Here is a 22,152-nt window from a genome sequence, read left to right as displayed (position 1 = left end):
TGTATTTTTGTTTCCTGAGTGCTGCCGTTGTCTGTGTAAAAAAATAAATAAATAAATAAAAAAAATGTAATTATTTAGAAAGAAATGATAATTATCTAAAGTTTTACACAAACTTCATTCATTTGGCGGATTTGGTAGACCACTCCGCTGTGTTGAATTTATAGCTGTGGATATATGAGGCAGACTGCTAAGGGTGAGAGTCTGGAAGCTGTGATAAGTGACTGTTTATAAATAACTGCCATATTCCTCTTTTAGGGTCACTGTCACTCTCCCAGGCTTGTCATTTTCCTGCCCAGTTCACTCCAACTTCTCTCAGCTTTTGCCTGGACCATCAATTGCAGTGGGTCCCCACCATGTCATCTTAATCGAGGAACAGATGTTGGCCTATTCCAACAGTCCTCATTAGGAAAACACACTGGTGCGGGGAATTGTGCTTTGTGCTACAGTATCCATAAACGTAACTGCTGTTTTACTCAGTTAGGACTGACTCTTTTGGTTTTTTTCCCTCTCTGTTGTATGATGACCTTGTTGGACATGATCACAGTGTGAAGGCCTGAGGTTGATTTGTTTCTTTAAAGAGCCTTTGTATTTCGGGCTGAGAGGTAATCCAAGCAAACATGGGGTTTATAAAGGACAGCTAACCTTCCAAAAAGCATGCGTGTATATATCACAATTAGCAAACTCATGCTTTAACCAAGCTAAAAATCTATAAACAAATCTCCACAAAAACAAACATGTCATGGTGTACAAATCACTTTCTATATTTTGCTCAGCATTAAAGAAAATCTGCGCAGCATTTGTGTCGGCAAGATGGATTGTTTTTACCATTTGCAAGATTTAAAAAAAATGTTCTTGGATTTATCTTATCAGACATTTATTAAAAAGCACATAAGTCTTTGTGCAGATAGTTTGCACTTGTTTAATACCACTTGTTTTATTATGTTTTGCACTGCAGTGGTAGATGACAATATGAACATATTAGGATTTTATAGAGTAAGGTACATCTTATAGGATTTTTTTTAATCTTCAGTACACCACCATTGCAGTTATATTTGTTGGAATCAACAAATGAGCATGAGAGGCTACAGTCATATTTGTTTTCGATTATATAGATACTTGCTTTCACAGGACATTGGTGATTTACCCTAAATATATAATGTAATTCTGATCCATGTGAAACCTGCTGTTATTATATTAAAATAATGAAAATGTCACTGAATTACTAAGTGTATTTAAATTATTCAATGTATAGTTTTAAATGAGGAGAAACCTTCATAAATTAAACAAATATGGCTAATCATGTTTAACTAAAAATAACTGAATAATGACAGTTGATTAATCAAATCCTTTTACAATCCAAATATAAACGAATATTTTCCATTTTAAATTAATTCGATGCTAACCTTTGAAAGATATTACAGACATGATGTCCACAGATTATGTGTTTTATGTGTTACTTAGTGCCACTGATTGCTTTCTATCCGTCAGTTTATCTAAATTTTAAATGTAAATAGTCCCCTGGAGTTCTCCCTTTAACACAGAAAATATGTGAACATATCTGCTCTTACCTCCTCGCATTTCTGGTTCAAGTTTCAGGTCTTTCTCTTGCTTCTTGATTGCCTTGTAGTTTAAACACAGCTAAACTCATAGCCATTGGTCAAGGCTTAATCAGAGACAGATGAGAACAAGAGCACTGACCTTTGATTCCACTCATCAGTTTAAACTAATGTTTAATATCTATCAGGTCAGCATATTCTTTCAGTCACAGCATATGTATAATCAGTTTAAAGCATTCGGTTCCTTTTGATGAATGGCAGGAAGCGTCTTTTGCTGCCAATATGGCTCACTGGTGGCCTTTGTTCTTTTATGTGCCATAAAGCAGGGCCATAGTGCACCCCTTTGTTTTGTACAGTAGTCTGAGTGCAGTGAATTGCATGGATGTTCATTCCTGCTCTGCATGTCATCGCTGTGATGTTTTATTATGGACAGCAGGTGGACAACAATAATGCTGCATCCTTGCTACCCATGCTGGATTAAGGAAGCTGCACAAAACACTTTTGAATTATGGTTTCGGTGATTTCAGAATAATCCATTTTGTTCCCTGAGGTGTGTCTTCATTGGGCCTTGTGCTTGCACGTTAGGCTTGTGGCACTCTAACTCCTGTACAAATCACCTGCTGTGTTGTAATTGAATACTCTTATTTCTGCTATGAATTTACATGTCAACCAGGCTAAACTTCACAGGAAAATAGGGCTGTCTGGTGAAAGCTGTCTGATAGAACCTGCCACTTCAATTTTGCTGCAGCTGTGGCTAGCTGAGACCAGCTCAGTGTCCTGCCTGACTGCTTGGATTCCCTTCCACGCTGACTATAATGAATGTGAAAACTATTAAATTCAGACGTAATGTGGGCACTTCTTAATCACCATAATACTCCTGCTCTGAAGATATTGTAGTCTTCTGTCAAAACTATACTGGCAGACAGTATGCGAAATATGTTTAGGAATATTGATGTTTCTGCAAGTCCAGCTGAAATATAGGTTTAATGTAAATTGCACTATAATGACAGCAGCAGAGTTTTCATGTAATGGTATTATCATCATTACCATATTGTTCATTTAATAGTTCAGTATTGCTTTTGCACCGTTGATGCAATATACACCACCTCACCTAATGTGGTAATGACAAGCTTTAGCATTGAGTGGAACTAAATCCGTGGAACTGCTGACAGTCCACAGCCCCCCCTAAGAGTCTTGGGTTAAGGACCATGCTGTGGTCAAAAATGACTGCAGCCTCTTTTTGAGCAGTCGTTGTGTTTTGAATTAGAAGAGGGATAAACTCTTTGAATAATGATTGCAAAACATTTAGCGTTAGCTGCCTGGGTGAAACCAAACACTCTGGCTTAAACTCTCAGGCCTCTTATTTTTTGCTGTTGTCTTTTCACTTCGTATCCCTGAGTTCATGGGAAACTTCCAGTGGAGTTTACCTGTGCCTGTCTAAGCAATGGAAAAAAATTGTCACAGCCTAAGAGAATGTTTTTGCAGTTAACTGAAATATTACCAGCGTTGTCAAATGTCATTTCGAATGAGAAAGCAAACATTTTAATCAGCATTTTAAAAGCTGGACTTTTTTTGAAACAGTTGACTCCGGCAGAAAGGGGTCGGATAAACAGACCAGACATGACGTTTGATGTCATGTTTGGTCTGTTTCTTCAATTTTGATGCCACTGCTTGGAAAGTTATACTCTGCCTGTCCAAAAAAGGAAGAAGGAGGGGATGAATGAGAAACTACTGAGAGGTCTAACATGTTAAGTGCTGTAATCTTCCCAAAGCGTTCAGTCCCTTTTTCCTGTCGGCCCTACTCTCAACTTCAACCTCCAACCTTTCCCCGCATGTATCACTGCAAACGAAGGCAGCCCACGCCAGGCTGACGTGGAGGGCCCAAAGCCCCAGGGCCGCCTTCCTCTCTTTCCAGGCCCACCACTAACTGACCTCCAGTCCCAGCCACTCCTCTCTTCTTCCAGCCAGACGTGCAGAGGCCCGGTCGTAAACACAAGCTCCTATCACCCGCTTGCCCATAATGACTGTTTTAACAGCACCAGAGGAGGAGAATATACATAGTAAATTGTGTTTGACAATGTGGGCTTAGTGGTTGTGTCGTAGCTTGTCTGTAGTTATTACTCAGACTTCCTCCCGCCAAAGATAAGGGCTGTCGCAGAACATATCAAGGTGCGCATTGTCGGCACGGGGGTCCTTATCACTCAGATTGATTTAGGGCAAACCCCTGTGACAGAGGTCATTGTGCACTAAAGTTATCCATCATCCAGGCTTTTGATTTCTGCCCACGACTGTCTCCAGAGTGTCTACACGTTGGCTGGGTGTGATGCGGAAGGTGGAGTGCAGTGCAGAACACGAGACTGCTGTAAAAGCACAGGACCAGAGTGTGCATCAAAATAACAGGTCTAAATATTGTTCTCAGTCCTATCACTTGTACCCAATGCTGCAGTTATGTCAGTTATATGCAGGAAGATGCATAATATTGCAGGCAATAATGCCAGATTTCCTAGAGTTTCTGTCTTTATCGTTAAGTTTTTGGGCCAGAGATATTCATATTTGTAGCTATAAATTCTTGCTGCATTGACAAATCATCAATGATTGACAGAGACTAGTCTGTTTTTGTCTGTGTGTGGAAGTTGGGAATATGCCACATAGAAAATTTTCTAAAGGACCATGATTGTCTTGTTTTCTCAAATGATACTGACAGTTATGCATCTAATATAAATGTATACATATTTCCCCATGTCAGTATTTTTACTTATTTGGGGTCATATGGCCATAAATGCTGTATTTATTGGGACTGTCTTGAAGCTTAAATGCCATATTATTTCTGGCATACAAGCTAGGAAATACTGTTTTCAGATTCACTATAATTCAAACTGTTTGCCTTCAGAATATTTATCGCCTAGCTTTTCCTTGCTTCCTAGAATGACCTAAAGCTGACCACGTTTTTATACAGATTATCTATAATTTTCTATAATTTGATGAATGGATTTGAGTAAACAACTATTTAATTCTGCTAGAAAGTGTTCCCTTAAAGATTCATTCATAGTCTGTAACCTTTATCTAGTTCAGGGGCACAGTGGGTCTGGAGCCAACCCGGAATCCCTGGGCGCAAGGCGGGAACACACCCTGGAGGGGGAGCCAGTCCTTCACAGGGCGACATACATTCACGCACACTTATGGACACTTTTGAGTCGCCAATTCACCTACCAACGTGCGTTTTTGGGACTGTGGGAAGAAACCGGAGCCCCCGGAGGAAACCCATGCGGAGACAGGGAGAACACACCACACTCCTCATAGACAGTCACCCAGAGAACACCCATGCAGACACAGGGAGAACACACCACACTCCTCATAGAGAGTCACCCAGAGGAAACCCACGCAGACACAGGGAGAACACACCACACTCGTCACAGACAGTCACCCGGAGGAAACCTACACAGACACAGGGAGAACACACCATACTTCTGTGTTGTGATGGTACGAGTGTATTGGACACAGCGGTGCTTCTCAAATGTATAAATGCTATGCCAACATACTATCCACGCCTACCCTGGTATGTCCTCCTTGTAGTTTACACCCAGAGACAGTATCTCTTCTGTTGCTAGTCATCCTCTAGTCTTTCTTGTTCATATATAATATGAACAGGTCAACCATAACATTATGGCCACCTTTATTCTTACACTTGTTCATTCTCTCAGCTCTGTTGAGCTTACAGGAGCACTTTGTAGTTCTGAAGTTACAGACTGTAGTCCATCTGTTGCTCTGCTCTACTTTGCTTGCCCCCTTTCATCCTGTTCAATAGTCAGGACCACCACACATCAAGTATGATTTGAGTGGTGGAACATTTTTCAGCACTGCACTGACAGTGTTGTGGTTGTGGTGATAGTGAGTGTTGTGCTGGTATGGATGGATCAGACACAGCCGTGTTGCTTGAGTTTATAAAGTCTTTTGTGTCACTACTGGACTGAGAATAATCCACAACCAAAAATATCCAGCCAACAGCGTCCTTTGTTCACCAATCACTGTCCAATTAAAAACACGTATCCCCATTTTTTTCTGGATTTTTAATTCATTACATTTGAACACCGCAGTGGTCATGTAATAATTTCATGATGAATGGACCAATCAAAACTCTCCAAAATTACTTGGTATAAGATTGTTCTCCTTTTAATTTCATTGACAGTTAAGAAGGTTTATTTCTTTTCCTGTAAAATTACTATTTTAGGAGATGCATGTTTTTCATTGGACAGAAATAATGATAATATATATATATATATATATATATATATATATATTTATTTTTTTTTTTTATATATATATATAATTTAATATATATAAATATTAGGGGTGGGTGATTTAGCTCTAAAATAATATCACAATATTTCAGGGTATTTTGGCGATAACGATATTCTTGACGATTTGACTAAACACTGAAAAACACTTTTATTAATTTCAAGAATACACTATTGCAACAAAATAAATGTTATATTAATATTAAAGGTTTATTTTACTACTAATGTAACAATTTCAAACATTCAGAAGTGACACTCTTTTTTTTTTTTGGAGATATCCCTCTATCTCACTTTGACAAAATGACTCATGTAAAGAGCGTATGCCGTGATAAGTCAGATTATGACAGATTTATTTTTTTATCATTTTAAAAATTATGACCATATTATTGCAAATGATACGATATAGCACAGCCCTTATATATATATGAAATTACTGAAAATATGTAAATATATACTGAAATTATATATCCCATTACATACATTTGGATATGCTAAATTACTGAGAAAGGTGCTTCTATATCCTCCCCTTTTAACAGTTTGCAGAGGGTTGGCTTGTTCAGGGGAAATGTAGGTCTTTAACTCTTGGAAGTTGTCTTGAATTTTCTCCCGTCGGAAGATGATGTGGTTTTGCAATTCAAATATTTGCTCCTTCTCCTTCCCAACGCAAAGCTGCTTTGAAGCTGGGAAGTTCTATCATCACCAATGACAGTGTGAGTGTGCAGCGTGACAGCGCACCAGGCAGCACTGCACTTCTTCTTACCGCATATTTTAAGTGCTGTGGAAACACCAAATCAAAAATGCATGCAAATGTCTGCATGTTTTGCATGTGAATATTTTGATTTGTGCACTTGCATATTCAGGTAGAGTATGTGCAGATAAACAACATTAATCAAGGCTGCTTAATATGGCCAGCACGTTGATCCTGCCCATAAACAAACACTTTGGCGAGCCCTGAAGTTTCACCAATTTCTGTTCTGTGTTGATGAAAGCTTGTTTTTTTTTAAGGTTGTGTTTAAAATACGCCTGAGGACCGAAGTCTTTTCAGAGGTGTCAGGAGTTGAAGCACTCTTGATTCTCCCCCTAATTAAGCTCCATCCACCCGGGTCACTTCATCACAGACAAAAGGCTTTTGGCTTTTTCTAACCTCGATTTGCTCAAGTGGCTCTCCACTCATTATTGCACAAATACACATCACCTCTTTAGAGGCTTGGGAGGGACAGGAAATCACCTGATTTTTCCTAGAGCTTTCTTTTTTTTAATAAAGAAACTTCAAAGTGCTGGGGAGGGTGGTTATTGTTTATCAATACAAATTCCTGTGAACGTATTTTCAGTTTGAGCAAGAGTAGAGTACAGCACATTAACCTCATACACAAACTTCCAAACTTATCACTTGCCCTCTCTAAACATAAAGAATATATAAGATAATTAAGAATTGTCATCGCAAAAAGAACACCCTGCTCTCCAAACCCTATAATTTCACTCTTTTTCATTTTTTTCTATGCTTTTTTTTTTTTTTTTGCCTCTCAACAGCAATTAATCTCATTTTTAGTACAATTTCCACCCCACTCCTGAAGTCAGGCAGAGTCCCCTGTTTTGTTCCTATTTGGCTTGGTTCCTGTGCATAGTCATTAAAGGTCCAATTAATGTCACCCTTTAGCTGAAGAGTGCTCATTTTTATTGGGGAGCTGACAGTCGCAGCCGTGAGTGCCGCAGTGTAATATGCATTAATTGCCCCGTAACACTGGTAATTACCAGTTCTTCAAGCCTCTCAGTAAACTGTCATGCCCAGACAAGACTGCTTTGAAATAGATTACTCATTAGGGAGACCTGCCCTGTTTTCCAATGGGGCTCGCTGTGTTGGCACAAAAAAAATGATTCTGGTGCTGAACAAATAGTTGCCAAAAGCAATTTCCTATTACAACTTCCCTGTGACGGGCCTTCTCTTGCTCCGTTTTTTTTCTTTCGCCTACATTCTCCGTTTTGGTCGTCACTTGAGGTGGGGGTCAGGAGCTGTGACTGGGTCCACTGTGGATCTGCCACGCCTTCTGTAATCGCCCCTGACACCCACAAGACCGGCGCTCATCGGGCACCTGCTCCAGACGACTCTGCGGCTGTGAGTGGTGGTCACTTGCAATGCTTGTTACCTGCTTGTGTGTGGGTTTTTTTTTTTTCTTTTTTTTTTTTTTGGGAGGTGGGGGGTTATTTTTTATTTAAATTTTTCTCCCTCCCCAAAATACCAGTCTAGCTGTGGGAGCTGAAATTAGTATATTGTAGAGAAATAAGAGCTGGTAGATTTTTGTTGATTTACCATTACAAGTGAAAAACTATTTTAACAATTGATTAATGTAAGAAATTATTTTTTAATTTTCACTGGTCAGATTCCATTGCTGGATGTTCCCTTGAAGCTAACATATCAAGATTTCAAGTGATTTGTTTTCTGTTTGTTGGTCCATTTATCGATATTTTCACTCAGTGTAAAACACTCTGGCATGTGCCACAGTTGGCATTTTTCATTGAAAAAAAATTTAAGTAAATATACAAATTAATAGTAAGTAAATCAACAGACAAAAATTTACATAAAAGCATAAAGGAGATGTGGTATTGTTTAATAACAGTACAGCACTAAATATATGAATAGTGTTCAGTTTTATAATATAATAATAAACCTTTATATAAAATATTGGAAAAGGTACATTTTTAAACCAGATTTCTTCTATAGTTGAAGAAAAGAACCCATTTTACACACACACAGATTTGTTTTATCTCCCTTATAGCACCTGCTTCAGGCAATCTGCTCCCACTCCCTTTAAATGAATTTTGTCACAGCCTTTCAGATTCTCACTAGGCTATGTGCTAATGAAAGGAGATGGTACAATTTGAAGTGACCAGGTAGCAGAGAGCAGTGCACAGCTGAGCATGCAGGGACACTGGGAGACAAATAGAAGCCTTGCGCTTCATCACTGATAAACCTATTACAATTCTCATTAACGTGCACCCATCCGCACTCTTTGGTACTCTGGCTTTCTTCTGGATGGTGTGTGTTTATCTGTTTGCATTGGGTGAGCACTTATCAAATTGTTTATGACAGGACTAATTGGGATAATTGAAGACATTAAGATTACCTGTCAGCTATGTGTATCCAAACTCCACATCTGGCTGACAACTTGTGACAAGCGAGGGACCCTGTAGCATCAGTCATGATGGCATTTTCCCAAGACATAATAAGGACAGTGGGGGCTCAGTCTAATTTGACAAGGACAGGCTTCTCAGGACAGAGGGGCTGGCTAAATTGAGTGTAGGTGGGGGTCTGTCTAGGCTTGGCTAATGGAGTCCCCTTTGGCATTCTGATGGAGAGATGAGGCAATTTGAGGAGAAAAGTGAAAAGGGCTCCAACCTTTTTTTTCAAGTGTTTAGGAACATCAGAGGGGGAAATGGCCAAAGGCTGTTGCCCCTCTACCCCTGACAGAATACAAGATGATAGGGAGGAAAAAAGCAACATGTTTGTGTGGGGTGATATATGCAGTAAATGAACTGCCCCCCCCCCTTTTGTGACACAAAGAGATGTGTCCTCCTCCATGGCCTCAGTCATCTGGGTTTATATAGCTCTATCTGCATGATGATATTGCAAATGTGTGCAATATTACAATACTACAATATGGTGATCATTTTGTATTGTGATTAATCATCAGTATTTTATTTTCTCAAAAGTGACTGATGTTCTGCCCAGTGCAAAGTATCTTTGTTTATCTTAAGCAGCATTACAAGGCACTGCTAGTGTTGCACTGGGCTCAGCTCCATCTTTGTTCACTGAGCACCTGTAAACAAGGACATCATGCTGTTTCTGGGCCAGGTCGGTGGTGGCCTGTTCCTGGCCAAAGCCTGCTGTGTGTAGGGTCTGTCGATGCATGTCCCAGAACTGCCCCCTACACCCCCTAGGAAGATCAGAACATTGTGCAGAGATTTGTTGTGTCATCGCGACCACAGATCAGTGCTGTCAACTGAGGAGATAGTCCTGTTTGTTTCCTTTTGAAAACGGGGTTAAACTATCAATGTAACAGCCCCTGAGCCCAGCGTCCTTACTGGTTTCCCCCCACCCTCAGCCCCTCACCCTTTAAACGAGTGAAAATCAATACCAGATTGCCTGAGGACCCGTGTTTGGCGTCGGCCTGACCCCTGCACGTTACCCTTTCATTCTTCCATTACATGTTTCGGAGTATTTAACTTCCAGTTTGATCCCCTGGCTAATTAGTGAGGCCAGTCCACTCGGAGGAGCCTCTGTGCTGTCTTTGAAACCCCACAGTGCCGTGACTGAGGGGGACTAGCCGCCATGATCCTGCCAGGGGCCGTGGTCCCACTCATGTTTTGTTTGCTTTGTAAATTTTTTAAAATGACAATGAAATTTGATTTCCACCCAAGAAACTCAGAGAGAAAAAAAGCACTGGCTTCATCCTGTGGGGAACATCACTAACAGCGAATGCACAGTACCCAGTCTCCTGCTTTCTGAGGTGCTAGTTCAGACTTCATGCAAGAATAAATAATGATTTATATTCAATAATTTATTTTCGTATTATAATTTGAAATGAATGCAATAATGTATATATTGTTGTTACCTCCAACTTGTTCAAAGTTTTCAGCGTTTACACTTTCCCATTAAAAGTAAAAGACAAATTATATATTAAACATTTGACTGACTCTAGTCAAATAACATGCTTTTGGAAGAAAAAATGTTTAAAATACTACCAGATAATGAATAATTCCAGTGCAAGTTCAATGAAAAAACTGAATCATGCATTGTGCCCAAACTGGCCTGGCCTTGTTTGAACTTCAGTTGACCTTACAGGACAGTAGATGAAACAATGACATTTTTTAAGCACCTTTTTGCTGGAGCGATTAAGAGTTGTTTTTCAGACCTCCTTTTGTGTAGTAATCATTGGCATGTTGGCTTTACCATATGGTGCAGTCTATAAAATGTTTCCTAGATGTGGACTGCTAGCTTTCTGACACACTCGAGTAGTAAGCTAAAAAGCCACAAAAACGGAGGTCCTTTTTTTCATCGGACAACGGCAACATGGTGGGTTTATAGAAGTTAAGGTACTGAAGGTAAAATGGCTGTATCTGCATTCAGATGTTTAACTGCACAATTATAATATTTAAAAATATTTGTTGCAAATGTGTGAATGCTGTAGTAGCCAATTAAACATTTGATTTTTAAAATATTATTCGATTAAATATTTTTGTGCCCATGCTCATTAGTTTGTTTATAATTTTTTTAAACGGACTGAACATGTAGGCAAATCTAAGGTGAGTTATCTCCATTTGGCTGTATAAGTATATATGCTATGCCACCCACAAACCTAGAGGTTCTGTTTTGGGCCAACCGCCTAGTGATTGGTCCAAATAACATTGTGGCCCTTGTGTCCCAATGGGGCTAAAATTACCCCAGGAATGTAAACATGCTGCTGAGTAAGCACACGGCTTTCTGTGGCCACTGGCCTACCTCTCCCTACACATCACGAGTGTAATCTAGACCTAAAACTTCAGCATCTATTGCCAGACCTCCATGGCTATAGTATAGTGATTATAAGACGGACAACTGTTATGCCTGAGTAGAGAAAGAATTGTTTTTTCTTTGCACCTTTTTCTCTGGTCCTTGTGTTAGCACTAGAGTGGCTGGAGTAACAATTCATTACAGTTGGTGAATAGCTGCAAGCAATATGGACTGCAGGAAAAGTTCAGATGCCGTGGTGCTGACATGTTGATTTAGTGGCAGTAACACCACTGTGCACTTCCAAAGGTGGTGACTTGGATGAAATCCAGGTCTGTTTTCACACAGGCCTTTTTTCTGCCTGTGCTTATTTTGAGAGGCCCTTCACCCTCAAGCTTTTTCTCCTTGGGTGTCAGACACCAACTTTCACACCTATTTATAAGCAGCAGTAATTTACCCCCTTGAATGTCCTCTTCCATGAGAATTTTGAATCTGGAATACAAAGATGGCAATTTGCTGCTGTCTTAAGGGTTTCTTTAAAGGATAAAGTAAGCTGTCCAGGGAAGAGCAAGAAAATCACCGCATGAATGGGGCTTCTAAAGTCCACTAAACCTTGTGTGTATGTGTGAGGTCAGGGCAGTCAAATTGTTCCCCACCAGAGCAGTCCCCTCAACCTGCGAGACTGAGACTTGTTTATCTGAATGGAACACGTCTGCTAAAGTCCTCTGAGCACCAGAGATGCTGGACAATCCAGCACAGAGGCGCCTAGACCAGTCCAGTCAGACTCAGCTTAGGTTACACTCCAAACTGTTGTTGATTACTGCCATGGCTGCAAAGGGGTGCATCATAAATTGGAAACACATTAACAGGCAGGGTTAAGGGCAGGATTAGGCCACAGCCCCTGGAAAATCCCGCCTGGCACAAAATGGAGGCTATTCGCAGGGATTTGTTCCTTTCCCCAAGAGACGGCTGCTAATTATTGGATGGGGGCTGCAGGGAGTTCAGAATAACAGGTTAAAGGATGTTGAATCCCCTTGACACAGTTACTGGAGTCCTGGTGATGCTCTTCATCAGGGTAACTTTTCCCTCATCATGCTACTGAAGCGTAGATACCTTATTCATCATTATGACATGGGCTCATCTGCAAATTAACACCAGAGGCAGTTCTTACCTTTCACGAAGGAGCGCTTTTAACCAAGGGTTTAAATCTCTGGTCTTACTGGGGATATTCTTGACATTTCAGTTCATGTTTGCTTTTCAAACTGCTGATCTTAAATATGGTAGTAAGTTAAATGCTTAAACATATGTGCAATGAAAGCCATTGCCGGTTTTACAATGACCACTTTTAATACATCCTCGCATGGAAACATGGTCCTGTAATGAAATGCCACTGGAATCATAATCTCTTAATGAATTCACTCTTAGGAAGCCTTAATGAAAGCTTTTGTCCATTTGCGTGATGGAGAGGGCCATTTAGGGTGATCGAGAACAGACTGCTCTTAAAGATCTGCTGAACTGCAGGTCACCTGACATTTGATCCAGAGAGATTGGGTGTGCCAGCCCCTTATATGAGCCCAGAGGAATCCGATCACGCTAGAGCTGGGGGTTGCTGTTGTGTAGCTGAATTGTCCAAACTGCACATGTTCTGCTGAAGCTCTTTCATCAAAACATCATGGCGTCTTTGTCACACAGGATCCTCTGCGCAACCCCTTCATCTGTGTTCTGACAGGCTTGAGCCAGGCTGTTGGTTGTTTGGTTTTGCCGCATAGCCAAAGCAGGCCGCTGTGTGTCAGAGCGAGTCGGAGCGTGACGCCGCAGATCTGAGCTGTACGGGGCACGGCACCAGCAAACTTCAGGAACAAGGGTAACAATGCCTCCTGACATGGAGAGAACATCAATGGGTTTCCATCTCCTAGCTGCTTTTCATTTTAACACAGAGCAAATGCATGAAGAGGATGACTCTGGGTGCACTTTTTAAACGTTCTGCCTATTCAGTACTATGGTGCTGAACGAGTGCCTTCGCGAATAGGCCTATCCTGATTGCTGACCCTTTTGGTCTCGGCCAGTGTCGCTGTTCCTTTCCACCCTGTCATTTTGAAGGAAATTAAGTGGCTAAAACTGGAAGTGCCATCTCCTTGGTCATTATCACAGACAGGCCAGGTGTTTATTGGATCTCACCTCACCAATAGCAGGGCGATCATTAATACATGAGCAGAGGATAATGAGTGCTGTGCAGTTTTTACACAATTACTGCCGGATGAGGCTGAGGGACTTTACCTTCACACATTAATGAGGTTATCAATATGTGTGGTGGACAGGGCCTTCGTTTCAGCTACCATGTCCAGCTTAGCTGAAGGGAAGCTGAAATGTAAGGAACCCAAGGCAGGTTTTGTCCTCTGGGTCACGGAGGTTCCTAAGGTTTACCAATAAAACATTGTAATCCTTTTTATCTCTGTAGATGAGTTGACGTGCCGTGTCTCTGTGAGTGTGAAGTGATAAGTGAGTGTCTGCGTCCCAATTTTAAAACAGAACATAAAAAACATATTTTAAAATGATACCTGGACCAAAATGCTTAGTCACAGAACTCTTTGGGAAAACAACCTTGATGTTGTATTTTACATACCTTAGTAGAATGAATGTATGTAGCTTTAAAACATGCTTTCTTTCCAGAGAGGATGTTAATAGCTGCTTGTCTGTGATATTTATGAAAACTAGACCAGTGAACAATGCTTGATTACCATCTGTACTGTTGTAGCCAAGCAAGGCCATGCTACTTTAAATATCCTATTTTTGTGGAAGCTTTTTGTTATTATCTCTTTGTTGCTATATCCAGGGCCCCAGGCTGGTCCAGTAAAACAGGCAAGACGGAGGTTCTATGCCGATATCGCCTTGCTCGCAGCCTTGAGTCGCCTCCGCCCCCTGTCACCCAGTTCAAGCCCTATAAATAAACACCAATTAATCACCAGCCGAGAGCCAGGCCAGACCAAAGCTGTGACAGCACAAGCCCTAGTGTGTGTGTTTGAGTCTCTCTCTCTCTGAGAGAAGAAAACAAGTCACAGATTCATTGTTATGAGTGTCAGATCTATAGAATGTTTATTTTTTGAATGATTTAACGCTTATCCGAGGATTTGGATTGCTTTGTCATGTTGCAGCTAATATTACAATTAGAAATGGAATTGCTGCTGACTTACCATACAGTGCTAACTTAATGTGTACATCAAGGTTTTCCTTCAGCACCAGTAGAAATGATCAGGCCTTAGGTGCTTTTATGATGAAAAGGTATTTTGTGGATGGTGCTAAGAGCTGCTAGGGAGAGCTTGAGACGACACCGCGGAGGGCTGTAATTAGTTATTTAATTACGCTGCGATTACACGTGTGCATTGAGAGGGGGAGGAGGCCACACTAATGGCAGCTTACTCTCTCAGCACCTCCATTTGGGTTTTTGTTCTTAAGTGCTGTGCTCTCATTAAGCTGCCGTTTTAACCAGCATGGCACCTGCTTCAAAATCAAATGCAGGCCGCTCGTTACAGCTAATGGCAGCATGTCTGCCAGCAGCGCTCTCCATGGCATCCCACTCATTCTGCTCGCCAAAGCTAGCACGCTCCAAATTAGCTACATTTCACAAACAATTTCACCAACTCGTTACGCAGTTAGATGTTTATTGGAAGATCACCGACTTCCCCCGAGCGTTGCGGGTGCCAGCTTTAGGTGATGGAGCACTGGCCCGCATAATAGACCACAATTATGATTGGAGCCTTGTGCCGTTTACCGCATTATTTATGGAAACCTTTCATGGAGCTTTTTATTATTATTTATTTTCAAATGGTCACAAGCCGGTCTTCTTAACCTGGATCCCCTGATGTTTGCCCTTTACCTCCTCCTCTTCCATTACCAACAACCCATCCATTGTGTTGCTCTTTTTTTTCCGAAGGCCTTCCTGATTTGGACAGAATAAATTTAAAGTAGGATTCGAATTCCATTTATTTACTTTACCGCACAGACCCAGTGACACTGTTCCCTAGTGTTTATAATTTTGCTTGTTTCAATTTGTGCCTGGCTGCCCCTGACAACGAAGGGACATGATGTATCGTACACTGGTGCCTTATCTGTTGATGTACAGTTTTAACCTTTGCAGAAGGTTGCCTTTTTCTCTTCTCCCAGCCTCCACTACTTTCCTCCTTCACCTTCGCGTCTGAAAAGAGCAGTACACACCAAAGCTCAGTAAAAGACTGTCTCAACTTTTCGCCAAAGTTATCTAATGTAAATGTTTAGATTTAGTTTCCATAACATTTCCATAAAAAGAATGGCTATCCATACAGCGGCGGAGCAGAATATGGGAGGGTTTTTTTTTTAGACTTGGGGAAAGGGAGGGGGGTTGGTATGGAGAAGAAAAAATGCACCCTACAGACTGTTCTGCTGAATGGCTCAGCTATGTGTGACTTTGTGGTGAACTTGCAGTGCATCTGTGGGCTCTCTCTCCAGGGCTGTTAGTTTTGGCCTGTTTGCCCAGAGATACTGGACTGTAAATCACAGCCTGTAAAACAGGGAATGCAGGGCTATAGTCGCATGTATTCGCTTTTCTTCATGCTGCAGCCTCTGCACCTCTACTGGGGTTTCGGGTTATTTATACAGTTCAGTTGCCCCAACACGTCCGACGCAGGTCAAACAGCTCATTATTTATAGATATAGCAATGTGTAGTGGTAAGGAAGCACTGATAGAGATGATGTTGAAGGTTGTAACAAGGCAGGAGATGATGATTATGATGATGGTTATGGTGATGATGACAGCTGTTGCGGTAGATGCGATGTCTATATAATTATGAATTTGACACAAAGGGCAGTATTTTGTTGACGGTATGATTGATCACAGTCTGAGTTTTATGAACTCTTCCTGAGGGCCTGAACTTCCTGCCGAGCAGCACAGCTCGTCAGGCGGCTTCCTGTCTGACGTGGTCGGGACCTCTAAGACTCATTTATTGTCTCTGGACCTCGCATGTCACTAAATAATTCTATTTTCAGTTTGGATTTTGTGCGTCTATCCGCTCGCAAAAAAGACAACTCAACTCTGACATGGCTTTATGCCAATATCTTGAAGTTCAAAGAAGAGCTCTGATCCATCCTTTGACAGATGAGCCAGTTGCCATTCTTCAGGGCATAGTCAATAGCTCCAGAAATGATTTATTGGATGTCAAGGAAATTGTACAATAACACCATGCTGCTCCAGCAAAGCCTGTTATAATTACCTCTGCTTTCTCTGTGGTATGTAGATATATGATCTGACTAGGAAACACAAAAAGCTGTGAAGATGGAAAGAGAAGTGGGGCAGAAAATGGTAGATTTGAATATTGCCTGAGCTTTTCTCAGCAAGCCAACGAGTGCCGTTATTTATAGCTCTCCAGAAGTGCAATGTGAGCCAAGGCGAAATGGCTGTACTTTAAGTGTCCATGTGAATGAAACAGCTGGACAGTACTGGAAGCACACTGACAGATGCACTATTACAGAGAGACTGCTCCCCTCCATCACAGCCTCTCTGCTCCACTCACTCTGGGCTTTCTCCGCAGCACTAATCTCCAGCTCTGTTCCTCTCCAGAGTTATTATTGTTGAAGTCCCATTGTAAAGAGATCCTGCTTATGTATCGTCTGCTGATCTTATCGGACATCGGCTTTTGTTTTATACTCTTAGTCATGTTTCCTAAAGGGGTGGATCAAAAGCAAGTGTCCTGTGCAGTTTTTTCTCCACCTCCTGTCGTATGCACTTTTTCCACATTTAACAAAACTAGCGAAGAAATTCCACTTGACCTTGGCACGATCACCATTGTGAATACTGATTGTGAAACGCTAACGGTCATTCTAAACAGTAATCCTTGTTTGCAGGTTTGGCCCTGGTCTGGTCATCTACTGGTATGGTTTCATAGCAGAACTGGACTGCCAGCGAGACAGAGGGATTCTACTCAAAGACTGCTTCCCCTCGGACATCGTAACTCTGTGCCATGGGTCAGGCCAGTGCTGACGCTAGCTGATGGTGATACCGCGGCTGAGGAAGGGAGAGCAATGAGGGCATTTGTCGGTGGAGACGTGAATCCGGAAGCAATTTAGGCTTCCCGCTGTGCGAAGCTACTGGCAAACATCTGCCCTGAACTTCAACTGAACTCTCAGGGATCAGGATCAGGATAATACCTTTGTGTAAACTCATGCTAGAAGGCCTGGACTCTCCCTGGACTGAGCCTGTGCAGCATGGGCCCAGCAGGAGCCTGCCTGAAGGAGGAGGGGAGGGCAGAGCAGGTAGTGGCTCTTATCACTGCCCTCTCCTGTGTTACTTTGACCCTTACACTCTCTCCTGAGGCCAGCAGGGAGGTCATCACTCTTATCAGCTCTCATGCATAGCCCTTTCTCTCTAGGGTGTGGCTTGTTTGGAACTTTGTTTACTCAGCGTTCCATCCATTATTTTTGATTTAGAATGTTTCACGCGAATGCTCCCAGTAGTTTTTTATGATGATGCCTTAAAGCGAAAGACATGATAAATAAAAGTATTTTTGTCCTGAGCTAATTTTTGATGTCATTGTACACTCTTATGTAATACAGGCTGCCCCGCCCCCATAATATAATTAGCATATGAGCAATTATAAAAGAATGTCTACAGGTTTAGATAAGCGTTTATATTTATGTGGAACATGTGCCTTTAATAGATTACCCATTAACACAAGGACCATTTTAGACATTTTGAAATTGGTATGAAGTTTACATATTTTTAAGATAATAGCAAAGGTCTCAGCAAAGAATTAAAAATTGTAAAAGTTACTGTATATGGTTGAAGTTAAAAAAAAAAACGCCCGTTCCTAATCCCCCCACACTGAAGGGCACAAAGGTTGACGTTCCTGGAGCCTCCTTCTGCGTGCTGTCTGGATGAAAGACGAGTGCAGGCCCTCGGCGCTGGAGTACCGTGGTGAGATATGAGGGAGATCAAGAGCTTCCCCCTCTCTCCCTCTGCTCTGCGTTAATCGGGCCCAGACCTGCTCTGACCTGCTCCTCTCAGGGCGGACTGCAGTGGAGCTTTACCCATCCCTGACCCCTCTCTCCCATCCACCCTCCAGACCGTGCAGCACTCCTCTGGACCGCGTGGGCCTGGGCGCTCCACTTTTAAATAGCAGTAAAGTGTTGCATGATTTGTTACCCTTAAACCTCTAACCCTAAAGCAGCCCCCACCCTATTCAGGCCTTGAGGACCATGGGTCAGAGAAGGGTCACAGGGCGGCCATGATTTCCTCTGTCGGGCCCATTTCTCCAAACGGTACAAAACAACGGCCCCCCAGCGTCCTGTTAACGGAGTCTTATTGCGCAGCCATGGAATGCTTAGACATCACTTTACAGCTCCTCTCGGACACAAAAACAAGCTTTTTAACTGGAGAAGAAATGCAATGTAGAATAAAGAAGGAGAAAAAAATGGTAAACAGCAGATTCAGTTCCTCTCATGTTTCATGCCTTCCTGCCATTGTTTTTCAAGATGGCTGTTGCACAAAAGAGGAGCTGGGGTCAACCTCTATAAATTAGTTTCTGCACACAATGCAAATCAAATACTGCTTTTTTTTAGTGTCTCTACAAAGAACAGTACAAGATGAAGCTTCTGAGATTTCCGTTGCAGTTGCAAAGGTTTCCATTAACGATTCTCCTGCCTTCTGTACATTTTTTTTTCTTTTGCTTTGTTTTGTTTTGTCGCCCCCCCCCCCCCCATAATAATTTTGTTCTTATTATGTAGCTCTTCATGTTAAAGTGCTCCACAAGTAGAGGCTGCTCCAAATCGCGGTGTCAAACAAAGCCACAGTTTTTTACCAAGTATGGAATATGTGTGTACATCATTTTGCCATGTTCAATAAAAAACTTTTAAATGGCTGGACTGTTCTTCATCTGTTCTACTACTGATGTGACCTGTTACAGGACTTTGCAGAAGGTCAGCATTGACTGTGTTGCTCAGATGAAGGCTTAAGGTTTTTGAGTAGATGCTGCTGCTCTGAAAAGTTAATCTGTACTCAGTCCTCCATTTCTGCAGTGCATTCTTACCTCAGCTATGCATCCCCTAGCAGCAGACACTTATACGCCTACCCTGACAATATGCCAAAGAATGGCCATCCACAGAGAATTGTGCTTATTAATGTGGGAGGGAGGCTCATATAATGGGCTGCAACAGTGCTCAGCATGCTCTTCACATTACTGACCGGGCAAGCACAGAGACTGTTCGAGGGAGGACCAACAGACCGGCCCCGGGCTCGATGAGAAACATGTTCTAGAAGCCTGTAGAGACAAAGACACCACCCTTCCCTTTTTTTCCCCTTTTATTTGTTTACACATTAAAACTGGCTCATGATCCATGAGAAGAACACAGATTTGGACTTGTTTTTCCAAAACTACATCTGTCAAATGCCAAGCATAAATCATACATTTCACTCTGTCGGCTGAATTAAGTCATTCTCCTGACAATAGCGTAAAAAAAATACTCTCCATCTACGTCCTAAAACTTCTACTGTTTTATAGTGCTCAGGAGGATCTTTTCATTCCTCAATTTTACAAATGTTCCACTTTTGGAAAGTGAAAATACAGCAAAAGTAGGTGAAGCTTAACATAAAAAAAGAAAGAGAGGGCTTTGGTGGGGTGTAGACATCCCTTCGGTGAGAATACTTTCAGAATGTTATTACAATCGGAATGGATATGTGTAGGCACGAAACGGCATTTCAGCTGATGTTTAACTTTGGCCGAGCTTGTAAGCAGTCTGCTCACAGCTGTGTGCACTCCACCATTAACATATCTATCTTTCAGTGCCACAGCAGGTGTGCGATCATGTGCGGCTATAGATTTAGCTCTGATCCACTGTGCTGCTCGCACACAGGCTAAAGAAGTATGACCTAACATTCTTTAGTAACAATTAGCCATAATTCTGTGATCTGTTTCCAGTGCTGCAGACAATGGCGAGATATAACACCATCCGTTTAAAAAAAGCTGGGCAAAGTTCACACCAGGTAACGTTTATATTTCAGTGCTGAGTTTGTGTCGTTAAGAATTGATCGTTATGTTTCGTATGTGTGTGTTTACACTTCACTAACCGTACTGTGAGCTTGTTAATTGTATTATTATATGAGGATGTCCAGTATCATTTTAATAATTCAAGATGAATTGTAGAGTTAAGGCAGAAGAGCGACAGCGTAGTTCACTCGTAAGCACTCAGTAATTTGCTGTCATTGGTATGTTCACATATTTGATCTTGCAACACGAGGAGGTTAAAGTATCTTTACAGTCCCTCCCTGTAACTCTAGCTTGCTTCTGTGGGATTGATTCCCAGTTTGTGGAACCCCAGATTACATCCTGCAAAGATTCTGTGTAGAGTGTTGAAAGCTGCAAACGCCAGTGCTTGCTAAGTGAGGTATTGAATTGTTCTGACTGGCTCCAACTGACAAAAAGCAGAGGCACGGCAAATCATTTTGCATGTTTTATTTTAGATTTATACCGTATAGCTAATTTATATGCCAGAGATTGCAAAATAAACAGTCAAGAAAACTTTAAAAGACACATGCTATCTGTTGATCCGCTAACCCTGGCCCACATGTTACAACACCCTCAAAGAGCTTACATTAGAAAAAGTATAACTTGACACATCATAAAACACATGGAGTACATGGATAAATAAACGTAAGTCCAAGCACCAGACTTGACCTTGGAGGACATATGGCTCACTGGAAACTTAACCCTAACGCCAAATTTATTTTACATTTTATCTGACATTTTATTCTGGTGGTTTAGTAATGAATGAGAGTATAATGTAATAAAATATATTTTTAGGAACTTGAAACCTACGTTCTTTATTTATATATTAAACGTAGGGTGACGTGTTGGAGCAGCCATGTTATACCTGCAGAAATGTCGTAATTCAGTATCATATATAACATGAGTAAATAAATATATCAGCAACCAAGAAGTATTTAGTCTTTGGATGTCTCCCTGTGAGACAGGAGACATGATACGTCTTTATGCTCAGCTAAAGGCCACTGTGTTCTCTGACCTCCGTCTTAAGTACAGTTGTTATATTGCCTTGTCTGATTTGATTTGTTCACGTTTTACTGTAAAAGCTCGAGACACGAAGGAAAACTTCAAATAAAGGGGCTTTTGATTCAGCCTTGTGGAGGGCTCTTTGGTGGAAGCGAGGAGGGGTGCGCGAGGAGTGAAAAGGCGCTTTTCTGCCGAGGTCACGGTGCTGCCCTCTCTCTTAAAGGTCAAACCATGGTGTGGTGTTTGGAAGCTGACAGCGTGCACCTAGATCCATGTGGTGCCTGCTTCCATATTCAGACCAGGTTCAGCGTGCAGTTTCTCTTCTCAGTGAGCAGGGGACGGCAGGGAGATTCTGGATGATGTGTGATTAAAAATATGAGCTAGGAAAATGTGATTGTACAGTTGGAGGGAGAACTGAGGGATCATTTGATACAGGAAAAACAAACTGCAGAGCACTCTGCCCACAAGTTCACAATTGTGAGTGAGATCTCCTGATGAGAGCTGTCACTGCCTTGTTATTGTGAAACAAATGTTCTTGGTCCATAGTGATGTCCTGCATGTGTGTGTGTGTGTATATCTTTGCACACTGGACCCCAGCTTTCTAAACACAATCAGAGCTACCAATCCTGCTGATAGTGGAGCCCAACCCTGCAGGCTGCTTCAGACGGTCATTCATAAGTATCCTCCACTATTGCCAAAACAAGCCCAATGATCATTTATCACCGTGCAATAAATCGTGTTGAGAACTCTTAACACAGAGATGAGACAACGTCCCGTTAGAGACG

General features: G+C 41.7%; 1 protein-coding gene across 2 annotated transcripts in view; it reads left to right on the top strand.

Moving 5' to 3' along the window:
• Positions 1–19,146, top strand: part of cdin1 (CDAN1 interacting nuclease 1) — a 64,509-nt gene extending 45,363 nt beyond the window's left edge. For both annotated transcript variants that reach the window (XM_066680141.1, XM_066680142.1), the window contains one exon: positions 17,211–19,146. In XM_066680141.1, coding sequence (XP_066536238.1) covers positions 17,211–17,346 — 136 coding nt within the window. In that variant the 3' untranslated portion in view covers positions 17,347–19,146. The remainder of the gene's footprint in view (positions 1–17,210) is intronic.
• Positions 19,147–22,152: the final 3,006 nt, after the last annotated feature.

Source organism: Hoplias malabaricus, chromosome 1 (genome assembly GCF_029633855.1).
Source record: "Hoplias malabaricus isolate fHopMal1 chromosome 1, fHopMal1.hap1, whole genome shotgun sequence".
NCBI classification, from domain to species: Eukaryota; Metazoa; Chordata; class Actinopteri; order Characiformes; family Erythrinidae; genus Hoplias; species Hoplias malabaricus.
This window is presented reverse-complemented; position numbering and strand designations above follow the sequence as displayed.